This window comes from Clarias gariepinus, chromosome 10 (genome assembly GCF_024256425.1).
Source record: "Clarias gariepinus isolate MV-2021 ecotype Netherlands chromosome 10, CGAR_prim_01v2, whole genome shotgun sequence".
Lineage (NCBI taxonomy): Eukaryota > Metazoa > Chordata > Actinopteri > Siluriformes > Clariidae > Clarias > Clarias gariepinus.
The window spans coordinates 30,055,451-30,072,026 of record NC_071109.1 but is presented as its reverse complement, the minus strand read 5'-3'; the positions used below and the strand labels follow the sequence as shown (position 1 = coordinate 30,072,026).

At 39.3% G+C, this 16,576-nt stretch overlaps 2 protein-coding genes across 7 annotated transcripts in view; both read right to left on the bottom strand.

The window, feature by feature from the left end:
* The window catches only part of ppfibp2b (PPFIA binding protein 2b), a 77,936-nt gene extending 71,827 nt beyond the window's left edge, over nucleotides 1-6,109 (bottom strand). For all 6 annotated transcript variants that reach the window (XM_053506502.1, XM_053506503.1, XM_053506505.1 and 3 more), the window contains exon 1: nucleotides 6,059-6,109. The gene's annotated coding sequence lies outside the window, so the exon portion shown is untranslated. The remainder of the gene's footprint in view (nucleotides 1-6,058) is intronic.
* A 4,231-nt stretch (nucleotides 6,110-10,340) lies between these two features.
* olfml1 (olfactomedin-like 1) lies at nucleotides 10,341-16,361 on the bottom strand. The gene is made up of 3 exons (XM_053505075.1): nucleotides 16,091-16,361; nucleotides 13,110-13,395; nucleotides 10,341-12,883 (listed from the first exon to the last, which is right to left on the bottom strand). The coding sequence occupies exons 1-3, from the start codon at nucleotides 16,205-16,207 to the stop codon at nucleotides 12,096-12,098; spliced, it is 1,191 nt and encodes a 396-aa protein (XP_053361050.1). The 5' UTR covers nucleotides 16,208-16,361; the 3' UTR covers nucleotides 10,341-12,095.
* Between the last annotated feature and the right edge of the window lie 215 nt (nucleotides 16,362-16,576).

The window sequence follows — 16,576 nt, the reverse complement described above, 5'->3', positions numbered from 1 at the left end:
CCCTATTGCACCTACTACATGCCTATTACATGCTAAGATCGTGAAACAAAATACACACCACCACTAGCCTTTGCAGCACTTTACCTAGTATGCAATTTCAAAACAAAACAAAAAAAATATGAAAAGAAATGATACATTGCACCGCCTTGGTTTAGATGAAAATAAGCACTAATTCAACATAAAACTGCACCATGCTTTGGCTGACACAACATGTAATTATGAAATGTTATCACATTGACTTTTGATGCTGATACACTGCAGAAGGCTGCAAAGTACAACACGCTTTCTCCCCTCTCTAAGCAGTCCCTAAATGTGTCATTGTGTGTGTGATCATCCTGGATGATCTACAACACTCCAGAAGAGACTTGCTTTGTGTCTGGATGAATCACTGCACCCACATGATCCAAGAAATGCTAATCATTTCGGTGCGAATAATACAGGCAAAGCATTATCCATGGGTTTCTTTGAAGCTTCAGGAATTCCTTACATTGCTTTAATCTGTACACATCACCCCGGTAAAGCATGCATGCACCTATGGATCTTGTGCTGGTCGCACTGAAATAGTTCCCAACCCTCTCGTTAAAGATATACTGCCAGACGGACCTCCTGACTGTCCAAATGTCACAACAATGACTAATAAACAGACCAGACAACATGTTGCTCCATGGTATTTCCTAAGACTAGTGCTAAAATTAGGGCGAGACGCAGAGTGGGTTCGAGTGTGGGTCGTCGCTGTGGCCATCTCGCCCCGGCCGATGTGTTCTGGCAGCTGGGTCAAAGGTATCGCTCGAAAGAAATGTCAGCCTCTAGATTTCAGTGTCATGTTACTCTTCTGTAGGTTTGCAAGAACACAATTTAAAGTTGGCTCAAAGCTCGAGACACTGTGTTTTACTTCGTCCTGAGTCTCAGCATCGTTAAACGCACGTTGTACTCAGCCGTTTCCGCCGCCGGTCAAACACGAGCGTGATAAGAGCTTGTCGGTCAGGCTATGAGCAGAAACACACATACACACCTAAGTGGGACACAGCCTAAGGGTAATTTTTCTTGATTAGAAGGCACCATGTTATAAACCCCTAGATGAATAGTTTTTACATGATGAGCAGTGACAGGCTGTGCTCATGTTACCGTCTTACAGTACATTAAAACAATGATCATCCCTTCTACTATGTTTCTCTGGAGAGTGGCCGGGATTCTATAACTCACTTCTTTAAATATAAAAAGATGACATTGGTTAGGGAGCGACTTTGTTAAAAAAAAAAAAAATAGTAATAAATCTAATACAGTTTAGACAATGCCTGCCAACGGATTGCCCCCACACATAATCGCCATCAAAAATTGTATAATATGAATTTACCTCTTTATTATGGTTAAATAATAATATTTCTATTAGGGCCCATATATTTCGCAGGGTTTGTCATGTAATACACTTTTTTCTAAACTTAATAATATTCTAAATTAATATGTTAATTCCGTATATGAAAATGATTGCATGAACACAAAATGATTTAAAAATTATACATATTTAGTCATTGTTTTAGCTCAGAGAGATCAGATCAAACTAAATGCATCATAAAGTGTTGATTTATATGGAAACATCAATAATATTCACGAAGGCTGTCGCGTAACTAGAGGTCATTCTAATATTTCTATCATATTTATTTACAATAAATATGTAAAATTATGCTGTAATATAATTTTTGATAGGGATTAAGTTTATATATACTATATATATATATATAAAACAAGATTATATATTTTACAACCAATTTCATTGGTTGCTCCTGGTTCACATTTATCTAGACCTTCAATATGATTTATTATTATTATTATTATTATTATTTTAATTATTAGTATTATTATTATTATTAAGTAAGCCATTTAGCACACTGATCAGTCTCATGCCGCTGTTATATATTCAAATTACGTCTATTTTACTTAATAAAACAAAATATGTATATATTTATATAAACATCCTTAGAATTATTTAATGAGATTGATTTAAGAAAAAAAATATTAATTCTGCTTAAAATTCCGCAATTCTGTTCTTTTTATTTTTATATCTCTAAAAAGATGTAGCTTTAGCTAAAAATGTATATAATAAAGAAGCAAACTTTACACTAGAAGTATGTACAGTATGGAACTGTTTGTACCTGTGATGAATGTTTCTTATTTGTCTATCTTGATTTCTATAAAGCGGTTTCCCAATATGAATGAATGAATCACTAACTGTTTCCTGCAGCACCCAATACTGTACACTCACCTGTCTTTGTCTCGTAAGCTTCATGTCTGAGCATCCGCTCCTAACCGCACAACATTAAACACTCTCGGACCTCCTTCCATGTGCTGTCCCGATTCATGCCACACCCTATTTTCGGATGCCTCGCCACAACTGCATTGAGTTCAAAGCCACAATAAAGATCTCCAATACATGTTTTCTGGAGTGTGCTCATGTCAAATCGGGACTTGTGATGAAATTTATTGTGAAGTTCGGTGATTGAGCCTCCCAGACTGCAGTCAGTCCTGTGAACATTTAGTGAGTGGAACGCGTGATCCTTGGAAAGGATAACTTCTCAAGAGCTGTCGGAGGATACGGAACTGACTGTGGGAACTGTACACACTATTATTCACCAACACCACTTGCATGTTACAGGAACTCAGCTGGGAGTTATTGCCACATCCTCCATACAGTCCTGACCTCACTCCAAGCCATTTCCACATGTTAGGGCCATTAAGGGAGTTCCTGGGAGGCCAGCGCTTCAAACTCAGATCTGATCTAAAGATGTATTTCATGACATCATTTTATGTGCTTTTTACATGATACACATTTGCACAGAGAGTGATCTTCATTTTACCTTTGACGCCTTATATAATCCATAACAGAATCTTGTGGGAAGTCAGAATGAGATCAGTATTAGTCTTGATATCCAGTTTAATAACAGAGGTTGTTACATGAGCGCAGTGTGTTTTTGGTGTTTTTGGCCCGGCTTTCTGGGTGATATGTCAACCCAGAGGCACCGTCTTCACCAGCACAAAGCACAGAGCAAGGCGAATAAAAACGGCTTTATCTATTCGGCGGGGCACATGATCTTCAGAGAAGGCCTTGTTACTCCATCACTGAGTTAAACCTCTGCTGTGTGTAGCTCAATGTTATAATGTCCTTTTGTTTGGAAAAAAATCTTCTTTTTTTATAACGAAAAATGATTCATAACAAATACAATTTAATCCATTGTGACACAGTGTGACCTTTCCATATTGCTGGGTCCTAAATACTCTGGTTACTAGAGCTGTGAATCTTTCGATTAGATTTTTGGTCAATGCGCTATTCAAGTCAATTCGATTGCACTAAAGTTTACTGACTGATTTCTCTCAAGCTGCTATATTTTGTAAGTAAATTATTAAAAGGACACTATCTCATCCATTCAGGAACCTCTGTTGTCCAACTGGGGACCATGGACACCGATGGTGACCATGATATGTATTGTATTTATTCCAGGCCTTGGTAGTTCAACATTCACACACTATGGGCAATTTGGGAGCGCCAATTAGCCTAACCTACATGTCTTTGGACTGCAGGAGGTAACCAGAATAACACAACTGGGGCCTATCCCAGGAGACTTAGGACACGAGGTGAGGTACACTACAGCCAATTTGGGACCGGCAATTAGCCTAATCTGCTGTGGGAGGAAACCGGCGTACCCAGAGGAAACCCGTAAGGCACATGGAGAACATGGAAACTCCATGCACATGGAGGTGGGAATCGAACTCGGACCCTGGAGGCGCAAGGCGACAGTGCTAACCACTAAGCCACCCATACACACTCACCTGAGTCTTACTCCTTGCAATTACTTTCACCACCTATATGAACCAACTCTGGAGTCAAGCTCATTGTGAATGGCGCGGTGGTGGCTCAGTGTGTTAATAGTCTGAGTTGGTGATCAGAAGGTCGATGATTCGAGCCCCAGCTCTGCCAGGTTGCCGCTGTTGGGCCCTTGACCAAGGCTATTAACCCTGTCTGCTCCAGGGGTGCAGTATAATGGCTATCTCTGTGCTCTGCCTACTAACAAAATCTGGATATGCATAGAATAAAGAATTTCATTCTGCAATAATTTATATGTGATAAATAGCGGCTGAACTTAGTGGAAAAACGCTTAGTGTATTCGTGCATGACTTGTTTGATTATTCTGATTTTGACTCTTTCTCTTCTTGCAGTTCACCTGACCTTCCGCTCGAAACTTTAGTCCATAACTTTATTAAAAGCCACTTAACCTGCACTTGCATTCACTTCAGTGTCTCCTTAATGACAAAATACAGTTTGTTTTGATCATTTACTTTCCTGTTAATCATATGAAATGATTGCGTAATAATATATAGTGGTGGCCAAAACTATTAAAACAGCATATGCCATGTATTATAGTTCTATAAAAGAACAAAACAGATGATGTCATTAATTATTTCTGGCTGAAGAGCTGTCTAATTAACTTAAAAAATAGTGAAAAACTGGCTATGAGACAATGGTATTCTGGCACCTCCAGACCTAAACCCAGTGAAAAACTGTTGGATGATGGTGAAGATGGCAGGAGCGGTCAAGAGACCGTGTTCTGTTCATGATCTTCGGGAAGCAATCAAGTAAAGATGGATTGAGTGACTGACATCAGGGTACCGCAGACGTCTTTATGATTCCAGCAGGTTTCGAAGAATAAGAAGTTCATGCTACATATTAATTGGTTTATAGCGGTCATTCCATAAAATAAGAAATTATTCTTATTATTATATTGATAATGTCGTTAAAACACTTTTGTCTCAATATTTTTGGACATGACTGTAGAAAAAGGAAATCACGGTGAAATTAATGGTGAAAAAGGAAATCATGATCGCAAATCCGCTCATAGCTTCACAATGTACTGTAACTACAGTATGTTAGTTGTACTATAAACAAAAGAGATGATTAATGACTGATGGTTTGATGCTTCACAGGCAAACAACCGTTTGTACCGCTGTACCCTGTTAACCCATGGGGTTTTGATGCTAAATTGAGATTTTTTATGAAATGTCACATTTTAGACAGATTGTCTTTTTAATACAAGTGATGTTTACTGGGAATTATTAGTATAATCCAATTTGGTGTTTAGTTTATGTGTGAAAATGGTTCCTTGTGCTCCCAGTACCACTATTTCACAATTTGAGGCCCGTACCATCAGCAAAGAAAAACTCCATGGATGTGATCTGTAGAACTGAGTGACCTGATCATTCATGGCATTCAGGTCGTCAGCTGATTTCAATTTATTGTCACATAACGATGTTGACCCTTGACCAAAGCAACTGAAGCAACCACAGATCATAACACTGCAATCAGAGGCAAAAACGGGAATGAATATAATGGTCAACACCGGCCTCCGCGGCCCCTAGTTCCTAGATAGATGGATGAACCCCTGTTCTATAGACGGCACATATAACAATAATTAACACATATTACCTGCACATATTAAAAATAACTAAAAGTAAAGAAATCCCCCTTTCACGGCATGCATTTTATTAACTGGGCTCAGAATCTGAAAACAACTTTCTTAAAAAATGTCCTCTTTGAAAAGTCGCTTACAGCAGCTTTAATTTCCAACATATGAAAATAAGAATGTCTGTTCACACAGATTTTTGACATCGATTTTAGCAGGACTTGCAGGAAAATGCGATTAAGCTCTTAGAGACAGTGTATTGATAAGTGGCTTGTTACACTAACTTCATCTTCCACTGTTACTGACAATCTCCCTTTGATCATCAAGTGTTTGATATCATTTAAACCTTTTAATCTCATCTTCAAAGAAGTCAGGAGTGAGAATGGATGAAGTGCAGTAGGAGCACTGGTGCAAGCCCAGAAATATCCATGCACAACTTATATTATATTATGCTCATTAATTTCTAAATCAGCAATCATGGAAAGCAGCCAATGACATGTTAATATCTATATAGTATATAACCTACATAAAGTGTACAAACTTATTTCTGCATGTTTCTGCTCTTAAGGCTCTAATAAACACAAACAAAAACAGAAACAAAGCCTTACCTGTAGGAACAGAGCTCCACTTTGCCCCCTCTGCGGAATAACTGCAGCTCGACAGAGTTTGAGTTTTGTGTTAGTCTCGCGCTTCCCGCTCACGGCTCGCATCTCTGCACCGCCCCGCGCGGAGCTCGCGGACACAGCGCAGCAGCTGAGCGACTGTGGAAAGCCATAAGGCTCACAAAGACACCAGGCTTCAAAGAGCTTAAAAGTTCACTTTCTGTGATGAAGTGGAAAAAACAAAAACAAGCACCTCTATGTTCAAGCTAGCCAGCTAATTGTGCTGATGTTTATTTTTCTCTTCGAAATTTTGTTTATTAACAAACAAGATTCTGTTGTTTATTGTACATTTATTGATATAAACTATTGTACTTGTATACACTTGTTTTAATGTCATTTCATGTTAGTGATCATCAATGGCCGTGTTGATTTGACAGCACTCCATGCTATCACAAAAGCGACGGAAGGAAGACAATGTTAAGTTGTAACTTTAGTTTTAGTTCAGTTTTCTTTGGATTCTAATAGTTGGAGGTTAGCAGTTACACAGTGCGACAGGACTTTTTTTTTTTTTTAGACTTGGTGGTGTTTCAGTTGCTCCTGTAGAGGGGTCGCCAACGCGGACCATTCGATCCAATCCCTCAACTTGGCACAGGTTTTAGGCCAGATGCCCTCCTGACACAACCCTCCACTTTTATCCAAAGTTAAACTTAAGACTTTATTTGTAACATACACATTACAGCACAGTGAAATTCCTTGATATCATATCCCAGCGTAACTGGGGTCAGAGCGTAGGGTCAGCCATGATACAGCGCCCCTGGAGCAGATAGGGTTAAGGCTTAACCCAGTGCCTTAGCCCTCTGAGCTACTGTTCCACCGCCCTACCTTGGGTTCGGACCTGGCTCTGGATGGGGTTTGAGGCATTGGGTAGGAAAGAAACCTACCAATGAGCCACCAATTCCTCTTCCAATTCCCCTTCCACTGTATCAACAAACTTCGAACACTATGCATGCGATGGGAATACATCGTGAACCGGATGTCCATTCATCACAGCCGAGGCCAATTTAGCGTTGGCATTTCACTTACCTGCACATTTCGGTGAAATATGTAGATTTTTAGGATATATATTATACCGTAAAGTTCAAAACCACCTAGGATTTGGGTTCCCTTTGTGCCACCTGGCCAGCTCTGCCACCCCACACCAACCCCCTGGTGTTATAGATGTCATGACTGAATTGTGTGTGTATGTGTATGACATTTACCTGATCTTGTACAGAATCCATTTTCTGCCAGCAGATTAGTATTAATGTAATACATACTAACAGTCAAAAGTTTGGACACACCTTGTAACTCCGTGGATTTCCTCATTCTTATTTCTTTCCTCACTGTAAACAATGCTGAGGGCATCTAAGATATACAAATAATCTCCTTTTGAGAGTTGATATTGAGATGTTTCAGCTACTTAGGCTCTGTATAGCCTTTATAACAGCTCTAACCTGTGGTGCCATGAATATAGCCATAGAAGTTGGCATGGCGGTAAAAAAGAAAGAAAGAAAGAAAAATAAAGAAAGAATTAAAGAAAGAAAGAAAGAATCGGATGTGCTGGTTGTTAATTGGTGATTTCTGAGGCTGGTGACTCTAAATGAACTTCTCCTCTGCAGCAGAGGTACGTTTTGGTCTTGCTTACCTGTGATGGTCTTCATGAGGGACAGTTTCATTATGGAGCTTGATGGGTTTTGCAAATGCACTTGACCCAATACTGTTCTTGCAAGAACTGTTCCAGAACAGCTGACCTTCATGTCTTAAAATAACAACTGACTGTGTGTGTGTGTGTGTGTGTGTGTGTGTGTGTGTGTGTGTGTGTGTGTGGTGTGTGTTGTGTGTGTTATTTTACAGTTTTGAAATCTTACAATTTTGTTCTAGAATGCAATAATTACTAAAATATATCAGTAAACAAAAATCACAAAAAAACAACAACAAAGCATTGAATTAAAAGGTGTGTACAAACTTTTTACTGGCCCTGTATATTATATTATATTATATTATATTATATTATATTATATTATATTATATTATATTATATTATATTATGTTATATTAGGTTAGGTTATATTATGTTAGGTTGGGTTAATAAGCTGCCACAAAAATGGACTCTCCACTGGATAACCTAGACCACACATTTGCAGCAGGTAACCCTACACCACTTTCTAACATCTCTGTCTTTTAACCGTTTCCTTCAACCGCAAACATTTCCTCTTGTCAACAGTAAAGGCATTTTACAACAGAACTTGGGCACAGCTCAATGTATCGTGTTCTTTGTGCTCTCCTACACTCTGACAAAAGCCTCTGTTACAGCACTTTTCTGATCTTTCTGTGCACATTCATAACAGTTATGGACCTTTTGGCGTCCCATAGGCACCTGTTGTGCTTAGACACTCCTGTTTCTCAGACACTCTGTCTAAGACTGGTTTATTCAGTTTAGCCTGTTTTTTTTGTGTGTGTTTGTTAAAAAGTTGTCTGATTACGCCGATCAGACCTGTCAGTGTAGCAGCAAATAGGAAGGGCGTAATCGTGGAATGATGATTAGTAGGCCAAGGACATTAATTTAAAACAAACAAACAAATAAACTATATAGAGTATGTAAATACATAAAGGTTATGTATAGTTTGTATATGAGTCTTTGTAAGCAGAGAATGCATTAAAAATGAGTTACACTTATGGTTGAATGCCAATAAATACTGTAGCTGTAGCGCCACCTGGCAGTTCATTATTGCACTTCATCATTGTTCCACGTACATAAGGGCACATTTTTCATCCATCCAGCTAAGGACCTTTGTCCAACTAGGGACCGCTGAGGCCAGTGATGAACATTTTTATTACGTTGGTAGGAGCGGTCAACATTCACACACATTCACACTCTGCTAAATGTCTTTGGACTGTGGAAGGAAACCACACAACCCAGAGGAAACCCATCAAGCAAGGAAAAAACATACAAACAGTGCTGACCACTACAACACCATGCCACCAGAGGGGATTTATCACATTATAATGCAACAACATGTATATTAAAAAAATTGTTTTTTTTTAGCCTGATCTTATCCCTGACTTGTGCTAGATTTATTCAAGCATGAGTTTAGTAATGAGTAATTAAAGAAAATCACATAAATAATTGCAGAAGACAAATAACTGTTAAAATTTTTTTAATGCTGTTTATTTAAAATATATGATCTAATGAATCAATGTCACCACACCCTATATTAGAACCCTATATATATAAAATAATACAAGGGTACATAAAGCTTTACATGCGTAAAGTTACTTTAAAGTTCCTTTTTTTTTTCATCCTTGTGTAATGTCTATGAAAAACCAGGAGAGGGCAGCACAGGCTCTGAATAATGTATTAGTGAAGAGAAATTTATACAAAGCAAAGTTTCAAATATATATATATATATATATATATATATATATATATAAGCATATAATGTATACAGGGTAAACAGATATACAAATAGAATATAGTACTTCTGTATCAAAATTAGGTGTCTTAATGCAATCCCATCAGCCATTTGAAAATCTACTCAACTCTTGTGCTGACCTAATCATGACCTAATCTTCTTGATCTGATTCAGCAAATGAATTTCTTTAATAGACATTATGTATTAATTCCATGTGCATCACATACGGTAAACTCCCTCCTCCATTAATAAACTCTTTATACTATATGCACAATTATTTCGTGGCTATATTTAGTACCACTCTGTCTCAGTGTTTTACACACATAAAATTCCCAATGAAACCTTTTATTACTGTAGTGTTTGCTATAATATCATTAGACATAGCGAACTATACTGTACATTAGTCACGACTTAAAACATGAAAGCATTTTCAGATGTAGATTTACAAATCACTAAGCATGCTTTACTGTGTATTAATTGCTTATTTATAGTTGATGTACAAAAGCAATACCACACTCACGATCTTGCAATCATCCCGCGATTACTTTACCTGCAGCCTTGCCTTCAAGGCCGAATCACAGCAGTGCTAATATTCAGTATAACTGCACACTTGCTGATATGATAATGCTTAAATATGTCACTGTTATAAATATACTGGTGTGTTGATTGCTAAGCAGTTAATGTTCTGCACTAGTGCTGGAAAGATTATATATTTAACTTCCAAACCTGTTACAGATTCAGTATCTGGGCACTGAGCATGGATCTGAAGCCTCGTCTGCTCAGCTCAAATGCTTGGATTGTGTTCTGTCTGTTACGCAAGTCACTGTGGATAAGAAACAAAAGAGCAAGAAACAAGCTGAAAGAAAGACGAGAAAAAGGATTACCCTATGCGAATGTTGCGCAATACTGCTCCAAGGCTTACTGCAAAAATGTGTTGGCATGCTCTCAGAAGAAGAAGAATAAAAAAAATGTTGTTTACGCGTTCAGTAGACAATTAAGAGTGCTTAGGGTCCAAAAATAAGCCTTCTTCAGGGATGTAAGCATTGCTTTTACAATGGCGTGGCCGGGTTATTCCCAATGACTTTATGTAAGTGGCAATCTACTCATTATCATTGTCTGTATCGCTTTATCCTGTTAATCAAACACTGCTGGCAATTTAGGAACGCAAATCAGTATGGCTCTGTATGGAACCCGGAGGAAACCCACCAAGCCTGGGCGACAATGCTAACCACTAAAATCGCAATCTAGGGTGACATTCACAGTTTTATTTCATTAGTTAACATTAGCTATTACCAGAATAAATCCAATGTTATGCCCCCAGATAATAAATATTCTAAATGTAAAATAATTTCATTGATTGGTTATTAGGGAATAGTTTGTTGCATGGATAGGCTTAACACAGCCAGTCTTAGTCTTAGAAATGAACATTCAACTCCCAGACAGATGTTGTAGTTTAGTTCAGTTTGAAAGTCAGGTAATGGCAGCAAAAATTGTTCATAAATACCCTATCTTCTTGAATAATTGAGAAAATGTTAATCCTAAACATTGTTTTAATGCCCTTATTAAATGCTATACAAGCTGGTGTCTTTTTTTACTACAAAACCGCACCGCTGGCGACGTTACTGTATTTTAACAGCAAATCCTGGAGTCAAAATGAGACTAAAAGCTTCCTCTTTCTTGCTACCTTATGGAATCATTGTTTTAAATTAAGGTTTACCTTTTTTTTTTTCAAGGCCAACTTACATTTGCCATATCCCATGATAAAATAATAAACTTAGTACGAAAATGGAGCTTATTGAAGCAAGAATCTACTTTAACATGCATAACTCAAATCACGCAGGATTTAACTAAATACCTGATTTGATCTCCAACAGTGATAGAACCCAGGAGTTACAGTTCACTCGACAGGTTTACAGTCCAATCAAGCAAAAGCTCACAACATTGTATTTTTCGGAACCAGTTGGTCTTGGTGTTCTGATGCCTGATGAGGTGTATTTAAAGTAATTCTGTTCTGTTAGATTGAAAACTCTTTGACACATTGCCCCCTTTGCAGATTGGATTAGATACCCCTGATCTAGCTCATTCTCATTTACCTTCCTCTGCCCAGAGAACACCCGAGGCATCTGAGACAGCCTTCATAATTTACATTCGGTTTCGCAGAAATGATATATCATACAGTCTGGTGAGTTCCAGAACTTTTGCCATTGTGGCCCTGTGTTCGAAATCAGACTTACAGTATCACTTAGGAATGGTTTTCAAATGCAACTCGTTGCATGCTAGTCTCTTTGGAATGGTTGATTGGCATTGGGATGTTACCTTGATTTGTGCATCTACTGAACATTTAGTATGTTCATACTGTATGTCAAAGAAAGGTGAATGAGAGGGAGTGAACAGTACGTAATGCATTTTTGGAACAGTTTTCTAGGGTTAGGGTTAGCTGGGCTCATTAATTAAAAAATCTGTAGTTTGAACAATTTATCCTACTTTTACCGCCACCATCGAGCCATTGTACCACCCATGTTTGGTACAGTATAATTTCTTGAGATATGCAATAATTAACTTGAGACTTGACTTAAGCAATGTTGTTAAACTTAGGTGACCTGTAACTTGTTCTTCAAATCCAATTGGTAGATGGTTTGGTAGCCATCATCCCAGGCGTAGATCTGCTTGTCTTGCAGATCATAGTGCATGAATGAGTGGCTGGAGTAGCGCTTTGGGAAGTACATCGCCGGCAACTCCTCTGTCAAGACAGTGTCGTGGATATCGAACAGGCACTGAACGCTAGAGCGCCCTCCGGAGTGTGAGTTGTAGACGACATACATGGTGCCGCAGATCACGAAGGCGCCTTCTGCGTTATGGCTCTTGCAGGCCGTATCCCATGTGTGCTCCACCGACAGACTTTTGGTGTCCAACTTGGTGAGCACAAGATTCCCTCCAATGTCCGGATCAGCATAGATGACCCATAATCCCATCTCATCCACAGCAAAGTCCAGGAACGTGTGCGGGGAGAGTCCATACGTGGGCATGCGGCCAGCGGTGGGCAGAATCATACGGTCTGCCACTGTGCGGTCGACAAGGTTAACTTTCAGCACTTCGTTTCGAGTGTCAGCGTTATGATAGTAGACAAAGCCATTGTAGACGGCGTGGCCTGTTCCCTGCCATGACCGAGGAAGCTGAATGAGCTTGGGCGTGCTGGTTAAATTGGACTCTGTGAAGGTTTTCAGTGAACTAAACTGTAGCAGCGTGTTGTTCCTGGAGCCGCTAAAGAGGTAGACCTTAGAGGGGTCTGTGGCTGGGTCTTTTAGCCATGAGCCGACTACGTCTCCTGCCTTCTTGAGGATTTTCTGTGATTTGATGCCAGAGAATCTGATGCTACATTCTGAACAAAGATGAAAACAGGACATTCGTTAATTGTCACTTTTTGTGATGCTAACAAGAATATTATGACTGTTAACCTCCTAAAGCATCTCTCAAGCATGCATCCCTCTTGATTTATAGCGTTCTCAATAATCTGTGTATTACATCAATAAACTCTCTCTTATCAAATGTGCAGGAAGAGCTGGGGGCACCAACTCAGAGCGGGATTTTAGTCTAACATTGTTTACCTGTTCCCTGTATGATTACAGCTTTTCCTTTCCTTTGGGCTTCTTTAACTTGTTGATCCAGCAGATAGTCGGAGATCTCAACACTAGACGTGTCAGGCAGTTTATTTTGCAGGTACTCAACATCTCTTTCCACTCGTTCCATTCGTGTGGCCAGGCTGTCCACGGAGCTTTGAATCTCAGACTTCAGCGTGTTCACAGTGCGCACCTGACCACGCATCTGTGCGGACATTTCGTACATCCTCTGGTTGACGCTTTGGAGGTCTTGATCACATCTGATGAGACGGCTCTGTGTGTAAATAATAGGCAAAATAGAATTGGGATAATTAAGCCAACATGAAAGGAAGTAAGAAAAGGAGTAAGGAAAGAGATAAATAACCACTTTTTAAAACCAAAATGAAAGGTTTTTAAGGACCTTTCTAATTGATTCTAGATGTTTTTGCGATGGCTCTCAGAAACATATCACTTATGTCTCCGAGACAACTACGAGCTCTGTGTGAAACCAAAAGGAGACTATGGTGGATTTCACCTGTTACTTTTTTATATTTATAAAAAGATGCACCGAATCTCAAATTAGCCTCCTTTTAAGTTTCTTGTAAAGCTCTAAAATGATTTGGTTTGATGCCAGATGCAGTTTCTGATGCAACCCTACACTTTTATCTGTGCTTGGGCCCGGAATTGCACCCTGTGACTGGGGTTTGGGCACTGGGTGGGATTTTAACCCAGGCCTTCCACATGGCAGGCGAGAAACCCACCGCTGAGCCACTAATCCGCTTTTTAAACTCAACAATATCTGCCTTTATTATTATCCGCACAATTCATTTTTAATGATTAATTTTGTGTTATATTTGTAACATGAATAAACACATTAATAATGATTGTAGGTCATGCCCTTGCTGGTGTCATGTACAGTACATTATATTTCCTGTGAATAACCTAAATATTTCACTAAACATTATTCAGTTTTGAAGTATGTACAACTTAATACAACTTTATAATGATTTTTTATTTACTCATTGATTTCTTATGTATTATGTTATAAAGTCATGTATTGGTTACTGTAGTGCAGTATATACAAGGGTGGGACAATGAAACTGAAAGGCCTGGTCTTAGACCCCAATAATTCATTAGTATAGTGAAGGGCCTCCTTTTGCGGCCGATACAGTATCAATTCATCTTGGAAATGACAGATACAAGTCCTGCACAGTGGCCAGAGGGATTTTGAGACATTCTTCTTGCAGAATAGTGGCCAGGTCACTATGTGATGCTGGTGGAGGAAAACGTTTCCTGACTCGCTCCTCCAAAACACCCCAAAGTGTTTATCAATAATATTCAGATCTGGTGACTGCGCAGGCCAATGGGAGATGTTCAACTTCACTTTCATGGTCATCAAACCACTCTGTCACCAGTCTTGCTGTGTGTATTGGTGCATTATCATCCTAATACATGGCACCACATTCAGGATACAATGTTTAAACCACTGGGTGGACACGGTCCTCCAGAATGGTTCGGTAGTCCTTGGCAGTGACGCGCCCATCTAGCACAAGTATTGGGCCAACGGGAATGCCATGATATTGCAGCCCAAACCATCACTGATCCACCCCCATGCTTTACTCTGGGCATGCAACAGTCTGGGTGGTACGCTTCTTTGGGGCTTCTTTACACCGTAACTCTCCCGGATGTGGAGAAGACAGTGAAGGTGGACTCATCAGAGAACAAGACATGTACTACATTGTCCACAGCCCGAGATTTCCGCTGCTGGCACCTTACCCTAACATTACCCTGGCTCTTAAAACATCACAAAGAAGGTCTCTGGTTCAAGCCCCATTGCTGCCGAGCTGTGCCTGTTGGGCCCTTGAGCAAGGTCCTTCACCCTCGACCACTCTGACAGAAGCAGGCATCGAGCTCACAACCCAAAACATTTATGAAACTGCCACTTAAACTATGTTTATATCTTCAGGCAGTGGAGTATTTGTCACCTGATATGCCTGATGACACGTGGACGAACCCATATGTCTTGTCTTATCTTGTCTTATATATATATATAATATAGACTTACATACTGTATTTCTCCATACTAGCTCTTGTATTGTTAAAGGAGGAAAAAGGAAGCTATTAATAACACTGAGTGGAGTTTAGCGAGGTTAAATCCTAAGGATTACTTCTGTTGATGATTGTCCTGTCTCACTTGTTTCTCTTATTGAAATTTTGGGGAAACATATAAGGAACAGAGAAAAAAAATAAGGATGAAATCAGACTGACAATTTTAAATATGACATATCAAAATTTTCATCGGAGTGTATATACTGTACACAACCCGTCAAAAGTTTGTACACACCTTCTCACACCTTCTAAAGGCGTCCAAAATATGTAGCAATCTCCTTTGAACAGTTGATATTGAGATGTATCTGCTACTCACTGTATGCTCTGTACTGTAAATCCTTCATAACGGCTCTAATCTGAGGTGCTGTTTGTTAATTGGTGATTTCCGAGGCTGGTGACTCTAAATGAACTTCTTCTCTGCAGCAAAGGTAACGTTGTGGTCTTGCTCTCCTGGGAAGGTCTTCATGAGAGCCAGTTTCATCATGGTGCTTGATGGGTTTTGCACATGCAATTGACACAATACTGTTCTTGCAAGAAGTGTTCCAGAACAGCTGGCGTATATATACAGTATGTATGTCCCATCTTTATCCAGACTTTGGACTGGAATTATGGGTACCCTAGCCTGCAACCCCAGTGGTGAGGATTTTGGAAGCCAGTGGTTAGCAAAACATCCATTTAACCAGAAATGTTCATTAAGTTATAGTTCAGGTTTAACATGGTGGACCTAAGCACTAATTACTACATGTTTATTTGCTTATACTGTATCAGGGCTGAAATCTATTCATATTAATAGACAAAGTCGGTTAAGATTTTTTATAGATCATTGCCAGGTAATCTTTCCTATAAAATATGAGAGTGCTTTGTCAGTGGAAAACTCTCACCTCCATCTCCAGTAATCTCCTCTGAAAGTATTCCATCATGAACGCATCCTGAGTTGATCTTTGAGCTCTTATAGCACCACAGGACAAGAAGAGAAGTGCTAAAAGTTTCAAATACATCCTGGACAGCTAGCTACACGTACAAGCACGATGTTTAATTCCCCGTTAGAGCCAGTAAGAAAAAAAAAAAGTTCTCCGTTGCCCAAATACAGTCTCGTGAAAATGGCGTCTGGCTAAAATGTGCGTTCTTGGTTGTTATTCCAAGCGATTCTGGGATCCAGTCCTAAGAGTCTTCAGGAAAGGCAGGTCCTTACAGGCTGCTGGTGTGTTTGGAGGCTTTATAATCTCCAGATGTCCTGACACGTCCCCACAACGTGCTAGATCAAAAACAGTAATCCTAAATACCATCAGGATCATACGTCTGCTGTCACATCATAAATACTAAAAACTTTGTTGCAATTCATAAAAAGGTGACTCACATTCAACCTT

Bases quoted from the DNA above. Each gene is read 5' to 3' on its own strand.
- olfml1 (XM_053505075.1), bottom strand. From the start codon at position 16,207: ATGTATTTGAAACTTTTAGCACTTCTCTTCTTGTCCTGTGGTGCTATA. The intron at 13,396-16,090 runs GTGAGAGTTTTC...ATTTACACACAG, and splicing joins GGAGATTACTGGAGATGGAG to AGCCGTCTCATCAGATGTGA. The intron at 12,884-13,109 runs GTAAACAATGTT...ATCTTTGTTCAG, and splicing joins TGTAATCATACAGGGAACAG to AATGTAGCATCAGATTCTCT.